At 38.0% G+C, this 20033-nt stretch overlaps 1 protein-coding gene across 1 annotated transcript in view; it reads left to right on the top strand.

The window, feature by feature from the left end:
* Positions 1–20033, top strand: part of LOC124234254 (E3 ubiquitin-protein ligase TTC3-like) — a 121475-nt gene that overhangs the window by 45917 nt on the left and 55525 nt on the right. The window contains exons 18-27 of the mRNA XM_046651505.1: positions 71–205; positions 876–956; positions 3141–3253; positions 4841–4961; positions 7278–7400; positions 8183–8284; positions 15820–15912; positions 16573–16637; positions 17674–17810; positions 18963–19289. Coding sequence (XP_046507461.1) covers positions 71–205; positions 876–956; positions 3141–3253; positions 4841–4961; positions 7278–7400; positions 8183–8284; positions 15820–15912; positions 16573–16637; positions 17674–17810; positions 18963–19289 — 1297 coding nt within the window. The remainder of the gene's footprint in view (positions 1–70; positions 206–875; positions 957–3140; positions 3254–4840; positions 4962–7277; positions 7401–8182; positions 8285–15819; positions 15913–16572; positions 16638–17673; positions 17811–18962; positions 19290–20033) is intronic.

Raw genomic sequence — 20033 nt, 5'->3', positions numbered from 1 at the left:
TTTGGCATTTTAAATTCTAGACTAAACACGTGTAGCTGTGGATTACTGAAACAGGATTTCTTTCTTGCAGGATTTTGCTAATATAATGAAAATGCTGAGGAGCTTGATCCAGGATGGTTACACGGCTTTGTTGGAGCAGCGCTGCCGCAGCGCCGCACAGGCCTTCACGGAGTTGCTCAACGGTTTAGATCCTCAAAAAATAAAGGTAGAATTGCCATCTTGTAACCTGTTTATGGATGCTGATGCCATTCAGATGAGTGTAGAAGAGAACCAAGGCTTTAACGTCACAGTATTAATATGCCTTAGACCTCGCTGAGGTGGGCTGACTCTGCCCCAGGTTGTGAGAAGCAGGTGATGCTCTGATTCAGCCTTAATGCTTGCACGATAAACGACCCAGCGACACAGGTTTAGACTCTTTCCTGGCACTCTAGTTGGGATTCATTAGAACTGTTGGCTTTTCTCTTATTAAAGTACTAAATCAAGGATTTGGACTCCCTTTAGTCACATCTTTTCATCCAGAAGGAAAGTATTAGTTAGGGAAATAGTCTATGCACAGTTGTAAGAAAGCAAATGTCTTAATCTGTCAGTAGTGCCCACTTATATGCAAAAAAGTATGACTTCAGTTACTCTACCCTCTTAGGAACCGTGCCTTCAGGGAACTCTGAGACAGTGATTCTGTGTTTTAAATACTTGGTAGAAGTATAACTGCATATCTTTGCAAAACGTATTTTCTAATTCTCTTTGGCCTTTATCCCAATCACAATGATCAGTGAGATTTTATTACGCTTCTTTTTCTGTTGTGGATAATGGGTTGATATGATGCACATTGAGCAGAATTATGTTTGGATTTTTAACTAGAGCATTTTTATTGACAGCAATTGAACCTGGCCATGATTAACTATGTCTTAGTAGTCTACGGACTTGCCATTTCTCTCCTTGGAATAGGACAGCCTGAGGTAAGATTTGTAATAGAGATAATAAACAATTAAAATATGCCATTACTTTTAGAAGATATGTAAAAATAGCTTTCCCATTTTTGCGTACTTCCTTCTGTGTACTTTCTTGATAATTTTTTCTAAAATACCTGAGTTTAATTTAGTTTGTGGTGTTTTTTTTAAGAGAAAAGTTTGTGCTCCCATTGTCAAAAAGCTATGCCAGACAACCAGTGGGAATCTACTTTTTATTTGTATAAAAGGTAAAGGACTTCATGTATCATGGTAGAGCTCAGAAACATGTAGACGGAAAAAGACAAGTTGGAGACATAATAAAAATTGTGATACCACTTATGTACAGTTTGGAAAATGTACAATATAATAATATAGATTGTTTATGACTATCTGTGCATCATGTAAAAGTAAAAAAACATGGACTAGCCCTACATCACATTTAAGATAGTGGTTGCATTTAGTGATGGAAGGATGGAATGAGCCAGGGAGGTTAAGAAAGGAGAGTTCGACTTATGCTATTTTATTTAAAAAAAACTAAAGTAAAAATGATGTTAATATCTTTTAGTTCTGGGTGGGAGTACGTGGGTATTTTATTATTTTCTAGAATGTAGGCTTCCCGTAACCACATACAGTTGGCGTATAGGTATGAGCACACTTGGTTTCTGTTACATGGTCCTTCAGTACTCTCCTGGAAAGCTTACATACCTGCACTCTTCAGTGTTATACCTTTCTTTCCATGGTTTTGAGTTTTCGATAAAGATTGAAATGGCTCAAGAGTTACCTCAGGTATAGTATATCCTTTCTACCAACTTGGGCTCCAAGCTTCCTTGGCTACATGAAGGCTTAACCCTAATTGCTACCTAAGAAGAGTCAAGTCGTCTTTTATATTCTCCTCTCTGAGTAGCCCATGGTGCCTGAGGTTCGTTTTCTTTGTGACGTACTTCTTTCCTTGTTCTTAATGTGGCAGATGAATGTCTTCCGTTGAGGCCTAATTCTTTTTTCTAATAGATTGTTGGAGACAGGACTTCATGATCTCAAATCTTCTATTCTTGGCAGAGTAATAATAAATATTTTGTTTTGCCCTATTGGAATTGAAGAAGTAGTTTATTACATTTGTGATTTACTTTGAAGTAGTGTGATTGATTAAAAATAACAATAAAACAAACAGGTATGACAGAACTTAGACATTTAAAAGAATTTCATCATTCAAAGTAACCCCAGAAGGAAGCAGTGTATTTACACCAGTACAGCCCTTGCTTAACATTTTTGGAATGCCTTCTTTGGAACTGGCCTCAAAGCTTCTTCTTAACTCCATTTTGTAGTGACATTTCCTTTTTCACTCACAATGGGGTTACCAGTATTGCCTTGAGCTAAGGGTCTTTTGGGTGTTTTCTAAAACAAAATTCATTCAAAGCACAGAGGTTTCCACTTTTGAAAATATTCGAAAGAATGTATTCTGAGGCCAGCCTGGTGGTGCGGCAGTTAAGTTCATATGTTCTGTTTCTCGGTGGCCCGGGGTTCGCCGGTTTGGATCCCGGGTGTGGACGTGGCACTGCTTGGCAAAAAGCCATGCTGTAGTAGGCGTCCCACGTACAAAGTAGAGGAAGGTGGGCATGGATGTTAGCTCAGGGCCAGTCTTCCTCAGCAAAAAGAGGAGGATTGGCAGTAGTTAGCTCAGGGCTAATCTTCTCAAAAAAAAAAAAAAGAACGTACTCTAAGCTCTGTAAAACTTTTGCTGAAGAGCTATTCTTAAGACAGAGCATTTGTCTTACACCACAAGACTTGTGGCACCGTCGTTGGAATGCCTGTGCTCCCAAGGGAGCAGCACTTACTAGGGTACGTGTTATGGTGTGTTTGCATCCAAGTCAGTCTTTTTACCATGAATTCACACCTTTTAGTGTTGGCTAGCACACACCGGGCCCTCCGTGAGTGTTAGCAAAATGCTCATTTGGTTGGTTGTCCGATGTGTTCAGTGCCAACTTTTCATCCTGGAACTGGATCAGTTTGGTTGTGTCTCCAAATGTTCATATGGTCAAAATTTATATAACTGTTAAGAAAATGAAATGCAGAAGGTGTAATTTTGCCATAGAAATTTTTGGATATACAGTTACACAAAAAGAATCAACCTTCAGATAAAATCTGTTCCAGCATTTTTCTTTTTGTGAGTGATCGTTGTTTTTATTGCTACTGAAGGAATTATCTGAAGCTGAAAACCAATTTAAGAGGATGATTGAACACTACCCCAATGAGGGACTTGATTGCTTGGCCTACTGTGGAATTGGGAAAGTATATTTGAAAAAAAACAGGTTAGTAGAAACCAGACTACTTTACGCTTCAGTCTGATAACTCATTCGAAGTCTAATGAGTTATGAGTATTCATTCATAACTTTTGATTATCCTTAAAATTTCCTGTAAGTTTTTAGGGGAAATTTTATCAGACCATTGGTACTCTTGGGAGTACGCCTAGAACCTCCTTTATAGATTTTTAAACATTAAAGAAAGTTCTTTGACTTCCTGAAGTTGTGAACTATATTAAGAATCGAGTAGAGGTGGGGGAAGTAAGGATTTAGCAATCACGTGTATAGTAATAGGAAATGAAATTAATTTCGAAGTTCAGTGTAAATTGTTTAGGAGACCTGTTTAATGCAGAGGTCACATGCAGATATTCACAAGATCCAGGAAAATGACATAAATGTGTAACATTGTGGGGATTGTGGTAAACGGAAAAGTCTTTGCCGTTTTGAAAGGCATTTAAATTTTAATTTCAAAATAATCTGGTGTACGGTTCATTGTCTCATCTGCTGTTTTTTGCTGTTGTAATGTGTAGTTTCTGGTGTAAAGTCCTGCTCTTTATCACTGTCTTACGGTGGGTGGTGGTCTAGCTTTTCTGCAGGTGAATTTTTCTATACCCTTAGGAAGAAATAAGTTCAACTGGGAAATCATTTCAAGATTGGAGAAAGCAGGAAACCCTCTTTCTTGTCTAGTCTGAAGAGAAAAGGCTTGATTAACATTCTAGTCCAGTATTTTAGTACAGTTGTGCATCGTTGAACGACGGAGATGCCTTGTGAGAAATGCATCGTTTGGTGATTTTGTTGTCGTGCAAACATCATAGTGTGCATTTACATAAACCCAGGTGGTGTGGCCACTACACCTCTGGCCTGCATGGTGCTGATCTTATGAAAGCACCCTTGTATGTGCAGCTCATCGCTGCTCCGAATGTCATCATGCAGCACATCACTGTATTCTTTCGTTGAACGGACTGTGGGAAGCTATTGACATTATTGTTTAAACCATAAAGCAGAACTGAAACACTTCATATTTGTTGTTAAAATAATTTACATATATGTTTGTTCTGTTAAAATAGTTCACTACTTTATGGTTGAAGAAAGATGTCTAGAATATATGATTTCTTTAAAATTTTTTCAGCAGAGTGACTTTTACTATAGATACAACTTCACTATAGAGTCAAGTTAAAAAAAATTTCCCTGTTTATGATTAATTAGTTGAAGTGGAGGGTTTCCATTTCTCTAAAGAATCTACTTTAATTAGCTTAGTAAATGAGATGAACAAGAATAGAACAATCAGATTCTTCAATTTTCTGTTTTAATTGTTGGAAACCTTAAAAATTACTACTTTGAAAGGACTGGTGTGCACCTACCATAATAAAGCCCGAGTCCAGGCAGATTTGTGTTTAATTTGTGTTGCTTTTCTAGCAAACAGCATAATGTCTTGGTTTTTTTAAAGGAAACATAGGTTATATAGAATATTTCTGTACAGTGATTTATGAAGTGTACTCGTACTAGTAAGTTTGAAATCTCTGTAACTTTTGTTTTGGGGAATGAAAATTCATGTCATATCATTAATACATTCTTTCTTCATAATTATGACTTTAGATTTCTAGATGCTCTTAATCATTTCGAGAAAGCAAGAACCTTGATTTGTCGTCTTCCTGGAGTGTTAACTTGGCCCACAAGTAATGTGATTATTGAGGAGACTCGGCCAGGAAAAATAAAGGTAACTATTTATTTCTGCAGAGAGCTTCTTACTGACTGTAAGAGCCCATGCGCACTGACTGACTCCGCTGTCAGAAGACAAAGAGGCGGGACTCTCTGTCCTCAGCACCCTCATGTGCTTTTCCCCTCTAAAGACTGAGAGTTGCTGACGTCTGTTGAATGTTTCCTGTGTGCAGCCACACACCTTCCACTCGTCTTTACGTTTAATCCTCACAGCAGCCCTGCGGATGAGTACTATGATTGTTCCCACGTCACTGATGAGGAAGATTAGGTTTAAACAGGCCAGGTGGGGAGCTGAAGGTTCAACAGCTAGGAAATGGCGGAGCTGGGACTTGGTCTAGGCGTTCTGACTCCAGAGTGTGCATTATTGAGCAGTGTGTTGTACTGGTTGTACTTAGAGAAAGATGTAGCATCGTTATTGTGATGGTGCTTGAAGACCAGGAAAATATAAATTTAGTCTCATACTCAGAAGCAGAAGCTGCTTTGCTAGTTCTGCAAGGACTAAATTGTGTGTGAATTGAGGGATAGGTTTTTATTTCTGGTGAACTCTGACATGTACTCAGAACTTGCTTTTGGCTGAAGCCTTTAAAAGCACTGGGGTCAACTCTTAGACTCAGTAATAAAAAGACAATCTAATTAAAAGTAGCCAAAGGATGTGAATAGACATATGTGCTCAGAAGTTATACAGATAGCTAATAAGCATGTGAAAGGTGTTCAACAACATGAGCCGTTAGAGAAATGCACATTAAAGCCACAGTGAGATACTACTTCACGCCCACTAGAATGGCTGTACTCAAGAAGGCAGACAATGACAAGTGTTGCTGAGGATGGAGAAATCAGAACTCCCATACATTGCTAGTAAGCATGTAAAATGGTTCAGCTGCTTTGGAAAATAGTCTAGTAGTTCCTTAACAGGTTAAAGACAGAGTTACCATCTGACCTAGCAGTTTCACTCCTACGTATATACAGAGAAAGGAAAACTGGGTTCTCACAAAAACTTGTGCATGACTGTTCAAACAGCATTATTCATAATAGCCAAAAAGTGGAAACAGCTCAAGTGTGTGTCAACTGATGAACGGTAAATAAAATATGGCCTATCCATACAGTTGAATATTACTCAGCCATAAAAAGGAGCGAAGTACTGATATGTGTTAGAACATGGATGAACCTTGAAAATGTTATGCCCAATAAAAGAAGCCAGACACAAAAGGCCACATGCTGTATGGCTCTCTTTATTTGAAATCTCCAGAATAGGCAAATCTATATATAAAGACAGAAAGTAGATTAGTGGTTGTCAGGAGCTAGGGGATTGGGGGAACATGGGGAGGGACTGTTAATGAGTGTGAGATTTCTTGTTGGCTGATGAAAATGTTAAAATTTAGATTGTGGCGATGGTTGTACAACCCTGTGAATATACTAAAAACTGCTGAACTATACACTTTGAGTGTGTGAAGTGAATTATATGATGTGCGAATTATTTCAACAGAACTGTTATAAGAAAATAAAACACAAAACCCAGGGATCGTTGGATTTTCCTCTTTATACTAGATTGTGGTGGGGGCATAGGAACTATTGATAACAAAAAGCTAGCACCAGAAACATGGCATGAGAATCTTGGAAGCTTTAGTAGGCGGTGGGCTAATTCTCCAGGGAATGAACAAGCACAAGTGGCAAGGCTTCAGGGCGGCAGATAAATGAGGGTGTTAGGATCCTAGGTCAGGTGACACTGGGAAGGAGGAGAATAGTGGAGTCCTAAGGGTTAGTCAGCCTTATTTGACTCCCTCTGAATGCTTAAAGGAGATTTCTAAGACCTATATATTAGAAAATGAGGTTTGAGGATTATAACAGGATAAGATTTTGGAATTCTGAAAATTTTTTCTTTAATCCTTTTTTTCTGATCTTTCTCTCTTGAGATGTCTATCAGCCTCCTTCTAAAAGGAAAAACTTTAAAAGCTGTATATAGTTTGTTCTTGGCTAAAAAAAAATTGTCATTCCTATGTTGAAAATATTTTGATGGCAAGAGGTTATTGAAATCACAAACGTTTTTAATTATTTACTTCCTGTTTTGCTGAGGAAGATTGGCCCTGAGCTAACATCTGTGCCAATCTTCCTCTATTTTGTATGAGGGCCACCTGCCACATCGTGGCTTGATAAATGATGTAAGTCTGTGCCCAGAACCAAACCTGTGAACTCAGGGTGCTGAAGCAGAACGCACTAAACTTAACCACTATGCTATGGGGCGGGCCCCGAAATCACAAGCATTTTTATTGACGAATTAGTGTTGTAGTAGTGTTATTTTTATTTATTTCTGTTTTAGATGCTATTAGAGAAATTTATTGAAGAATGCAGGTTCCCTCCAGTGCCAGATGCCATTTGTTGCTATCAGAAGTGCCATGGATATTCCAAAATCCAGATATACATAACTGATCCAGACTTTAAGGTAAATGTTGAATGTATACCAGGACATTAACTTACAGAATTGTGCCATAAAATGGATTTAGAATACATCCTGTAATTGGAGGCACCCAAGTTCTTTGGCTTGCCAGTAATTTTATGTTCCATTGTCCACCGGTTCCCCTGGACTTCTTTGGGTCTGCATCATCTCACATGGGAACCGAGAGCTGTGGAAATAAACACTGAGAGCAGAGTGGTGACCTGAGAAGGCAGGCTGGCTAATTCCATTTCCCTTTTCTAGCCTCTATTCCATATAATGGCCTGTTCTTTAAGAGCACGGGAAGCAAAATGAGGTTGTTACCTCTGATTTGTTGCAATTCTAATCTCTTGTAAAATTAGAGTTGAAGAATCTAAAGGACATTGTGATCACTGAGGTCCTGGAGACGTAAGTTTGAGACCACGTGTGGTACTTAATTGAGTGAATAAGTTACTTGTCCTTAGTTTATTCAAGAATATAGTAACTGCCCACTGTTGCACTGTCCCTGGTTAGTAGATCAGATGAAATAATGTTTATAAAATATTTGACACATTGTAAAAGATAATGCACCTGTAGCTGTGGAAATGAATATGTGAGTCAAGCTCCGGCACTAGGCATCCTAGGGTACAGCAGGATTGTACCCCTGCACGAGGAAATGTGATGTCTAGTTACGTCTGCTAGATGAATACAGACAGCTCTCTCTCTTTAATATGTGGATCGTGAGTGTGACAGAGTGTGTATATGCATAGACATCTTTAAAATGTGAATTAAAAACTTTTTTAAACCCACAGGGTTTTATACGAATCAGCTGTTGCCAATACTGTAAAATAGAATTTCACATGAACTGTTGGAAGAAGTTAAAAACAACAACCTTTAATGATAAAATTGACAAGGTAAGGCTAATAAAATTGTCTGGATTTTTTAGTATGCTTAGTTTACTTGGGTTTTTTCCCCCCGAGAATCCTCAGAGAATGTCTTAAATGAATGTAAATCCTTCCTATGCATTCTAGACATAATTAGAAAGTTTCAAATTAAAACTTTAATGATGAAGTAGGAAATCAGTTTTTGTTTTTATTTTGTGCAAGTATGAAGGCAGTCACTGTAGAGGTCTTTAATAGCTTGCTTAACCACGTTGACATTGGGAACGTTACGATCAAATATAAAAATGTTAGTGTCTCATTTTAAAATATAGGTCTTAAATTATGCACTGACAATTTGAGTCCTTCAGGGATCTTTTATTTAATTACTTTGGAGTTATGATGTACAATTGGGGCTCAGATTTTTTTGTTTTCTGCCAAAATTTGATGAGATATAAAAGAAATCAACTTAAATTTTCTACTGTCACTTTTCATTGGGTTTTCTCTTAATTAGCAACATAATGATGTGAATTCTCATTAGTTGGGTATGCTTTGAGAGAAGGCGGGATTTTCTCATCTTATTTGCATTCATAGAATTTGTTTCTAATCCATATAAGCTATGGCCTTTAAAAAAAAAAAAGAAAGAAAAAAACTTTTTCTACACTCCATAGGCTCACACAAACCCCTGTCCTCACTGGGAGAAATAAATAAAGTGGTTGTGCTAGGTGTCTATTAGCAATAGAAATTATTCAAGTTTGGTAGAAATAAATTCTCACGTTTTATACACTTTCACATAGTTAACTAAAGACATAATGATATGACCAAATAACTGTTGCCATTAGTCACTTCTGCTATGTCTTTGTCTCACTTAATTGACACGCTTTCTTAGTGGTCTTAACCATTCCCATGGGTTTAAATACCTTTTGTAAATTAGTCAGGTTTCATTAGGATATGCCAAAGTCACATACAACCCAAACATCTCATGACTTACAATAAGAAAGCTTCATTCTTTGCTTGTTTTACTTGTCCTGAAGTTCTGCAGCTGTTGGCCAGGGTTGGGCTGTAGCAGCTCCAGTCTGTGTGGCTGTGTTCTTTGTTTCTTTTCTTTTTTCTTTTTTTTTGAGGAAGATTAACCCTGAGGTAACTGCTGCCAGTCCTGTTTTTTGCTGAGGAAGACTGGCCCTGAGCTAACATCCATACCCATCTTCCTCTACTTTATATGTGGGACACCTGCTACAGCATGGCTTGCCAAGCAGTGCCATGTGCGCACCCGAGATCTGAACCGGTGAACCCTGGGCTGCCGAAGCAGAATGTGCGAACTTAACCACTGCACCACTGAGCCGGCCCCTGTTGTTGGCTTCTGAATCAGTGTTGAAGAGTGACTGAAACATGTTCTTGGGGCAAAGGGTAAAGAGCAGTGGCCAATCCATGCAGTGTCTCTTGAAATTTTTTTATTTATTTATTTATTTATTTTTTTATTTTTTTTTTTATTAATGTTATGATGGATTACAAGCTTGTGAAATTTCAGTTGTACATTTTTGTTAGTCATGTTGTGGGTACACCACTTCCCCCTCCGTACCCTCCCCCCACCCCCCCTTTTCCCTGGTAACCACCGATCAGATCTCCTTCTCAATATACTAATTTCCACCTATGAGTGGAGTCATATAGAGTTCGTCTTTCTCTGACTGACTTATTTCGCTTAACATAATGCCCTCGAGGTCCATCCACATTGTTGTGAATGGGCCAATTTCGTCTTTTTTTATGGCTGAGTAGTATTCCATTGTGTATATATACCACATCTTCTTTATCCAATCATCAGTTTCTGGGCATGTAGGCTGGTTCCACGTCTTGGCTATTGTAAATAATGCTGCGATGAACATAGGGGTGCAACGGACTCTTGAGATATCTGATATCAGGTTCTTAGGATAGATACCCAGTAATGGGATGGCTGGGTCATAGGGTATTTCTATTTTTAACTTTTTGAGAAATCTCCATACTGTTTTCCATAGTGGCTGTACCAGTTTGCATTCCCACCAACAGTGTATGAGGGTTCCTCTTTCTCCACAACCTCTCCAACATTTGTCGTTCTTGGTTTTGGATGTTTTTGCCAATCTAACGGGGGTAAGGTGATATCTTAGTGTAGTTTTGATTTGCATTTCCCTGATGATTAGCGATGATGAACATCTTTTCATGTGTCTATTGGCCATATTCATATCTTCTTTTGAGAAATGTCTGTTCATGTCCTCTGCCCATTTTTTGATCGGGTTGTTTGTTTTTTTGTTGTTAAGCAGTGTGAGTTCTTTGTATATTATGGAGATTAACCCTTTGTCGGATAAGTGGCTTGTAAATATTTTTTCCCAATTAGTGAGCTGTTTTTTTGTTTCAATTCTGTTTTCCCTTGCCTTGAAGAAGCTCTTTAGTCTGATGAAGTCCCATTTGTTTATTCTTTCTATTGTTTCCCTCAACTGAGGAGTTACGGTGTCCGAAAAGATTCTTTTGAAACTGATGTCAAAGAGTGTACTGCCTATATTCTCTTCCAAAAGACTTATTGTCTCAGGCCTAATCTTTAGGTCTTTGATCCATTTTGAGTTTATTTTGGTGTGTGGTGAAAAAGAATGGTCGATTTTCAATCTTTTGCATGTGGCTGTCCAGTTTTCCCAGCACCATTTGTTGAAGAGACTTTCTTTTCTCCATTGTAGCCCCTCTGCTCCTTTGTCGAAGATTAGCTGTCCATAGATGTGTGGTTTTATCTCTGGGCTTTCAATTCTGTTCCATTGATCTGTGGACCTGTTTTTGTACCAGTACCATGCTGTTTTGATCACTGTAGCTTTGTAGTATGTTTTGAAATCGGGGATTGTGATTCCGCCGGCTTTGTTTTTCTTGCTCAAGATTGCTTTAGCAATTCGTGGTCTTTTGTTCCCCCATATGAATTTTAGGATTGTTTGTTCAATTTCTGTGAAGAATGTTCTGGGGATTCTGATTGGGATAGCATTGAATCTGTATATTGCTTTAGGTAGTATGGACATTTTAACTATGTTTATTCTTCCAATCCATGTGCAAGGAATGTCTTTCCATCTCTTTATGTCATCGTCAATTTCTTTCAAGAAAGTCTTGTAGTTTTCATTGTATAGATCCTTCACTTCCTTGGTTAAGTTTATCCCAAGGTATTTTATTCTTTTCGTTGCGATTGTGAATGGGATAGAGTTCTTGAGTTCTTTTTCTGTTAGTTTATTGTTAGTGTATAGAAATGCTACTGATTTATGCACGTTAATTTTATACCCTGCTACTTTGCTGTAGTTGTTGATTATTTCTAATAGTTTTTCTGTGGATTCTTTGGGGTTTTCTATGTATAAGATCATGTCGTCTGCAAACAACGCGAGTTTTACTTCTTCGTTACCTATTTGGATTCCTTTTATTTTTTTTTCCTGCCGAATTGCTCTGGCCAGCACCTCCAGTACTATGTTGAATAGGAGTGGTGAAAGTGGGCACCCTTGTCTTGTTCCTGTCCTCAGAGGGATGGCTTTCAGCTTTTGTCCATTGAGTATGATGTTGGCTGTGGGTCTATCATATATGGCCTTTATTATGTTGAGGTACTTTCCTTCTATACCCATTTTACTGAGGGTTTTTATCATAAATGGGTGTTGGATCTTGTCGAATGCTTTCTCTGCGTCTATTGAGATGATCATGTGGTTTTTGTTTTTCATTTTGTTGATGTAGTGTATCACGTTGATTGACTTGCGGATGTTGAACCATCCCTGTGTCCCCGGTATAAATCCCACTTGATCATGGTGTATAATCTTTTTGATGTATTGCTGTAATCGGTTTGCCAAAATTTTGTTGAGGATTTTTGCATCTATGTTCATCAGTGATATCGGCCTGTAGTTCTCCTTCTTTGTGTTGTCCTTGTCAGGTTTGGGGATCAGAGTGATGTTGGCTTCATAGAATGTGTTAGGGAGTTCTCCATCTTTCTCAATTTTCTGGAACAGTTTGAGGAGAATAGGTATTAAGTCTTCTTTGAATGTTTGGTAGAATTCTCCAGAGAAGCCGTCTGGTCCTGGACTCTTGTTTTTGGGGAGGTTTTTGATTACCGTTTCTATTTCCTTACTTGTGATTGGTCTATTCAGATTCTCCATTTCTTCCTGATTCAGTTTGGGGAGATTGTAGGAGTCTAGGAATTTGTCCATTTCTTCCAAGTTGTTCAATTTGTTGGCATATAGTTTTTCATAGTATTCTCTTATGATCTCTTGTATTTCATTGGTATCTGTTGTGATTTCTCCTCTGTCATTCCTGATTTTATTAATTTGCGCTTTCTCTCTTCTTTTCTTGGTGAGTCTGGCTAGGGGTTTGTCAATTTTGTTAATTCTTTCGAAGAACCAACTCTTTGTTTCATTGATCCTTTCTATTGTCTTTTTTGTTTCACTATCGTTTATTTCTGCTCTTATTTTTATTATTTCCCTCCTTCTACTGACTCTGGGCTTTGTTTGTTCTTCTTTTTCTAGTTCTGTTAGGTGTCGTTTGAGGTTGCTTACGTGAGCTTTTTCTTGTTTAGTGAGGTGAACCTGTATTGCGATGAATTTCCCTCTTAGGACTGCTTTTGCTGCATCCCAAATGATTTGGTATGTCGTGTTCTCATTTTCATTTGTCTCCAGATAATATTTGATTTCTTCTTTAATTTCTTCAATGATCCATTGTTTGTTGAGAAGCGTGTTGTTTAGTCTCCACATTTTTGCACCTTTCTCTGCTTTTTTCTTGTAGTTGATTTCTAGTTTAATAGCGTTATGATCAGAAAAGATGCTTGATATTATTTCAACTCTCTTGTATTTATTGATGTTTGCTTTGGTTCCCAAAATATGGTCAATCCTTGAGAATGTTCCATGTGCACTTGAGAAGAATGTGTAACCTGCTGTTTTTGGATGAAGTGTTCTATATATATCTATTAAGTCCATCTGGTCTAATTTTTCATTTAATTCTATTATTTCCTTGTTGATTTTCTGTCTGGATGTTCTGTCCATTGGTGTTAATGGTGTGTTGAGGTCCCCTACTATTATTGTATTGTTGTTGATGTCTTCTTTTAGTTCTATTAAGAGTTGCTTTACAAATTTTGGTGCTCCTGTGTTGGGTGCGTATATATTTATAAGTGTTATGTCTTCTTGGTGGAGAGTCCCTTTTATCATTATATACTGTCCCTCTTTATCTTTCTTTATCTGTTTTGCTTTGAAATCTACCTTGTCTGATATTAGTATAGCGACACCTGCTTTCTTTTGTTCATTATTAGCTTGGAGTATTGTTCTCCATCCCTTCACTCTGAGTCTGTGTTTGTCTTTGGGGCTGAGGTGTGTTTCCTGGAGGCAGCATATTGTTGGATCTTGTTCTTTGATCCATCCTGCCACTCTGTGTCTTTTGATTGGGGAGTTCAATCCATTTACATTTAGAGTGATTATTGAGACGTGGGGGCCTACCACTCCCATTTTGTGTCTTGTTTTCCGGTTTTTTTCAGTTTCCTTTGTTTCTCGTCCCATGGTTTAATCTGTTCTGATGTAGAGCTGCTACTCTCTGTTGTTGTCCTTCTACTTATCTCCTCTGCTCTTGGTTTTGTAGCCCCTTTCCTTTTTTGGATTTTTCAGGAATGAGGGTTTTCCTGAGGATTTCCTGAAGAGGAGGTTTTGTGGCAATGAACTCCCTTAATTTTTGTTTATCTGGGAAAGTTTTTATTTCTCCATCGTATTTGAAGGATATTTTCGCTGGGTAGAGAATTCTCGGCTGTAGATTTTTGTCCTTCAGATTTTTGAATATATCATTCCACTCTCTTCTAGCCTGTAAAGTTTCTGCTGAGAAATCTGCTGATAGCCTGATGGGGGTTCCTTTGTAGGTTAGTTTCTTTTGCCTGGCTGTCCTTAATATTTTCTCCTTGTCGTTGACTTTTGCTAGCTTCACTACTATATGCCGTGGAGTTGGTCTTCTTGCATTGATAAAGTTTGGAGATCTATTGGCTTCTGTCACCTGAAGATCCATCTCCCTCACCAGATTTGGGAAGTTCTCAGCCATTATTTCTTTGAATAGGTTTTCTGCCCCTTTCTCCTTCTCTTCTCCCTCTGGTCTACCTATAATCCTTACGTTGCATCTCCTAATTGTGTCTGATAATTCTCGGAGAGTTTCTTCATTTCTTTTAAGTCTTGCTTCTCTCTCCTCCTCTGCCTGCAACAATTCTATATTGCCATCTTCCAAATTGCTAATTCTTTCCTCCATATTATCGGCCCTACTGTTCAGAGCATCTAGATTTTTCTTAATCTCCTCTATTGTGTTCTTCATTTCCAATATTTCTGTTTGGTTCTTCTTTATCGTATCAAACTCTTTTGTGACATAGCTCCTGAACTCGTTGAGTTGTCGGTCAGAATTCTCTCTTAACTCATTGAGAATCTTAATGATGGCTGTTTTGAAGTCATCATCATTTAGGTTATACATCTCATTTTCTTTGGGATTGTTTTCTGTGTATTTGTTGCTTTCTTTCTGTTCTGGAGATTTAATGTATTTTTTCATATTGCTTGATGTTGTTGATTTGTGCCTCCGCATGGAAATAGAGTTTAGTTGCTCCTTTCACTTGTTTCAGCTGCTGCGGTGGGAGGAGCAGCTGTTTATATTTCACCAACCAGGAATCCTGTCCGTAGTTGCTAACTGGGCCTGGGCCCCTCTTCGTAGCCACAGTGGCCCTTTGGATTCCCTCCTCTGCCGTGGGGGCCGTCACAGGGGGGCTTCAGGCTGCAGGTGCCTACTGTTGCAGCCCACCTAGATGTGCTCTCTCCTTGGGGTCTGCAACGGTGTTATGGGCTTTTCCAGCAGCCAGGGGTGGGATCACTTATATTTGTCGCTCCGTTGCTGTCGGCACCCACCAAATCTCACTTGTCCTCTATAGGTCGCAGGAGAGCTATTGGCTTCTTCTACAGTCTGTGGTTAGTACACCTAGCTATGTTGCTTTTGCCCTGGGGTCTTCCAGCCTTGTGGCTGGCGGCTGGGTGCCTTCTACTGGTGCTGTGCAGAGGCTTTCCCTAAGTCTGCTGTGAGCCTGTAGGGTTTCCCCCTAGGCTACTAAGCTGGGTTTCTGGAACTCTCTCCAGCCCCAGTCCTCTCTGAGATCTCCAGCAATCCCTAGCCTCACGGGGTGGGCAACGGCAGCTGGGGGTCGCCCCGCCCTCAGGGATTCTCTCCGGGCCTCTCCCGGAGCCGTGAATGCTCAGCGTGGCCCCTCTGCTAACGGCAGACAGAGAGTTTTGTCTGCTGCCCGGGCGGAGCTCCGGCGCTTCTGTCTCTTGAAATTTTTGATTAGACAAAGTGTACATCATATCAGCTCACCTTGCATTGATCAAAGCAAGTCATATGGTCAACCCTACAGCCGAAAGTATATTCCTCCTATAGGGAAGTCCGAAAGTCACATGGCAATGAGCAAGGACTTTCACTGCCTCCCTCAAGGAGATTTTAGCCCATATTTTGGGCTGTTCATGATGGTTAAAATGGCATACGTGTATAGATTTATTCTGAGATATAGCACTCTTTTTCTTTTTTTTTTTAATCAATAGGATTTTCTACAAGGACTTTGTCTTACCCCTGACTGTGAAGGTATCATTTCTAAAATTATCATCTTCAGCAGTGGTGGTCAAGTCAAATGTGAAGTAAGTATCTAATATAGGGGAAATCTTACTAAGTTGATAACCAAAATGCTTACACCTTTTAAAACATGATTTAAATTTGTGGAAGTTGTATGATTTGGATCTTCTCTTTTCCAGGAAAGAAAACAGTTACTTAATTTAAGAAAATGTAGGAAATATTAGGATGTGAGACCACTTCTTTGCAATGAAGGATTCTCGCATCCTTTTATTTCCTAATAGGAAAAGGAGGCTTTTTATATTTTGGTTTTACTGTTTTTACTCTTTTTGATAACCTTCCTTTCTTAATGCCCCGTAAACTTTTCGGTGTTGGCAAGGGTGAGGGTTTTTAGAGTGGGGGAAGAGTGTCTTGAGGGATTCCCTTTAACTTCACTGTATGGGAGTGGCAGGAGTGGGTTGTTGTAATGATACTTGTAGTTTATTTGATCTGCTTATTCTTAATTTTTTTTAAATGTCTTCCTAAAGTGTGTCTACTCTCTTGTTCCTCTTTTCAGTAAATTATTTTGCTAGTTTTCTGGGCTTTTGTATGGGTCAGACTGTCATCACTGTTCTCTATCAGATTGAACATTGACTGTGTGTGCTTCTGAAATGCTTCTTACTTGTGGTTTTGTGCTTTATGTCATGGGAGTATGAGACAAATTTTGGATGTCTTTGTTTTATTTAAAGTTTGAACACAAGGTCATAAAAGAAAAGGTTCCTCCAAGACCTATTCTGAAACAGAAATGTTCTAGGTAAGATTTTTAACAATCAATCAGTAGCTTAATGATGTCTATTAGAATGTAACTGTTAAATGCAGATATCTAAATTATGCTGTGTTTTAAATTGGCAGTGCACACATGCCCAAATAAGTGGTTTTTAAATGAATTCTATGGATATTCAGAACTTAAAGAGAATTAGACTGGAATGGTTAAATAATAAAAACTTGAATCAGAAGCATTATTTAGTGATTGAATTTATAAGTAAAATTATGACATTTGATACTGTGAAATGACGTGTTTGATTAATAGATTTGGCATTTAGATAAAAATTTTATATTTAGCTCTCAGTTGTTTAAACTTTAATTCCAAAAGCATTTTTCCTTTTTGTCTCTCTTGAGCAAAGATTTTGAACCAATGACTCTTTCTCACTCTGAAATACTCAGTGTACTGTCAAAATTATTCACTTCTCTGTATCTTCTTGTTCAGATCAAATAATTCCAATTCTTTTTTCTTTTCTTTTTGGTCCTGCTTCTTGTTTTCCATTCTAAGAAGTGATTTTTTTCATTATTGGTGACCAAGAAAAAGCAAAAGAAAAGATAAACAAAATTATTTGTTGAAGAGAATTCATTATAACCATATCAATCAAATTCCAGTGTTGTGGGCCAACATTGGGATGTGAAAATAGTATTTTACTGCAGGATATTTAATTTGAAACGAGCACTTACACGTATTATCTTGCAGAGTAATTTTTACTGTTCCTATTTACCCTAAGGACTAACTTATATACGTGAAAATAACATCTATACAATCTGTACTTACCAACTATATAATTAGAAGTCACTCAATTATTGAGGTTCTTGTATTCATGAAACAAGTACCCTTATTTTGACTGAATTGACCACATATGTCAACAGTTTTTGATATTGAACACAATATGCAGGCCAAGTTCTAACTAAAAAGGAAAACTTCTAACTTATTGCTTGGAGAATGGTTTCTGCAGTAGGCCAAGGAAAATAATTAACTGAGTTATAACAAAGGTGAATTCTCACTAATTGTAAATGTTTATCAGCCTAGAGAAGCTCAGACTGAAAGAAGACAAAAAAATAAAGAGAAAGATCCAAAAAAAGGAAGCAAAAAAATTAGCTCAAGAAAGAATGGAAGAGGACCTAAGGGAAAGTAATCCACCCAAAACTGAAGAACAGAAAGGTATGCTGAAATCCAGTGCACGACATTCTCATATCAATTGTTATTGAATTGAAATTTAGATTTGGTAGTGTTTTAATACTGTCACCATTTTCTGTTACTCCAAGATGGGGAGGGGCTGCTGTAAAGAGCACTGAACTTGGAAGCAGTACACAGGGATTCAGAAGCCTGCCTACCACTAACTGGGGGCAAACTCTGTCAGATGGCTCATCTCTGCAGGGAAGGTAGAAATATCTGACGTGAGATTGTATGTTTGACGGTTCTCTGTAAACTCCACTGTGTGGATTTAAGTTCCAAAGTGTTGGACTGTAAATTAGCTACTAATTATCTGAAATAATGCTGAATTCAAATAAAGCAGCAGTTCACAAAAGGTGCCACAAAGATGATGGTCTGGCTTCTGTTTTACGCTGGTCTTGTGTCATTCCCCCATCAACATGGAAATGTCTGGTAATTTTACTGTTCCTGTGGATGTATTGGCTGGTATATTTACTTTCTGTTTTTAGTTGAATAAGATATTCTTTCTACTATGATTACTGTTTCCAAAATGAAATATTTCCTTTTGCTGTCTTTCTTTTTCATCTAGTATTCCATGAAAGTTTCACAAATCAATCAAAATTGTCTTTCCTAATAAAAAAGTCTTTAGTCAGTGTTTGTATTTTAACTTTGCATGCTTCAAGAGGCCAAATGGCCATCCATTAGGGAAGTGCCTGGGTGGGAAGATGAACTTCTGAGATATTTTCCAACTTGGAGTTGACCCCATAGGATCCAACAATAAGATGGATAACATAACAGTAACTGCCAAATATTAGTTGAATTCATAACTGAATAAATGATTCCTTCAACTCCAAAAAATACCCTTTGCATTCTTAATGACTAAACATTCTTTGAATATAAAGTTTAGGTAGTGATGGAAAGAAGGTTCTTCCTTTTGATATGTTTGGTTTCATGTGAACTTTCATATCTTTTCAAAGTTATTGTTAAATATTTATATTCCTAATTTTAAAATCTTGAGTTATTTATTAAAAGAACATAAAGAATCCATCTGAGTTGTGTTTTATATTATTATATAATGTTACATTATTTTCTGTCTGAGTTTATATCTTTGCAAATTGGTCTTATTTCTCACTTCAGCTGTCCATTGTTATTTATCCTTAGAAACTGTAGACAGTGTTCAGAGTGGCCAGTTCCTCGACGACAGAATTCTGCAGTGCATAAAGCAGTATGCTGACAAGATTAAATGTGGTGTACTGAATACTTCCAAGCTTCTCAAAGAATTGCTTTCTTGGAAGGTTTTAAGCACAGAAGACTACACAACCTGTTTTTCTAACAGAAATTTTCTAAATGAAGCAGTGGACTATGTCATTCGTCACTTGATTCAAGAAAAGAATAGAGTAAAGACAAGGATATTTCTGCATGTTTTGAGTGAGCTTAAAGAAGTGGAGCCAAAATTAGCCAGCTGGATCCAGAAACTTAATAGCTTTGGTATGTCACTTAATTCTAGAGATGCAGTTTGGTGGAACAATAAATGTAGGCCTCTGAATCCGTTTTTCATTTTCCTATCATCATTTATGATTTTTTTAAATGTAGGACTACAAATTTGTATGGTTAAAAATACTATTTCCCCTCAACTCACAATTTTTAGGTTATTTAATAGATAGGTTACAGTATACTTTTTTGAAAAGTGTAAATACAGGAAAGTTCGGTCAATAAGAAAAATCCAGTCCTGTATTATGCTTAATTATATTTGTAAATGTGTAAACTGTGTGAATACTAGGCACAACCATAAGTAAATAGCACCCCCTGGAGTTGCCTGGCTGTGGAGTGCCCTCTGGGGTTGTGCAGTTCAGTAGTCAGATTCCTTAATGAAAAATTTAGAGATAAGAGTTGATGGAACTAATTGCTTAGGATCACCTAAGGCAAATCTGTATCCAAGGATTAATCTATATCACCTAAGGTGAGTCTATATTTAAGGATTATGAGAAAAATACCCTGGGGTTGAACTAGGCTGTTGTGAATCACAAGATTATAAAACTCTGTTGCTTTCTTCTGCTTTTCCTAATTTGATTGAGGAAGAACCCCCAAGCAGGCCCTTTGCCCAAGGCCATTCAGGGATCAAGAAGGCAGCTGCAGATAGAGTTGTTGTCTAACACTAGATAGTGATTTCCTTGGGTACCTACCAGGGCCCTGTTTATCTTGGTACCATGATGGCCCCTGGCCCCACACAAT

This window comes from Equus quagga, unplaced genomic scaffold, assembly GCF_021613505.1.
Source record: "Equus quagga isolate Etosha38 unplaced genomic scaffold, UCLA_HA_Equagga_1.0 73442_RagTag, whole genome shotgun sequence".
Classification (NCBI taxonomy): Eukaryota; Metazoa; Chordata; class Mammalia; order Perissodactyla; family Equidae; genus Equus; species Equus quagga.
Note: the sequence above shows the minus strand (reverse complement) of the source record. Positions and strands in the feature narration are given on the sequence as shown.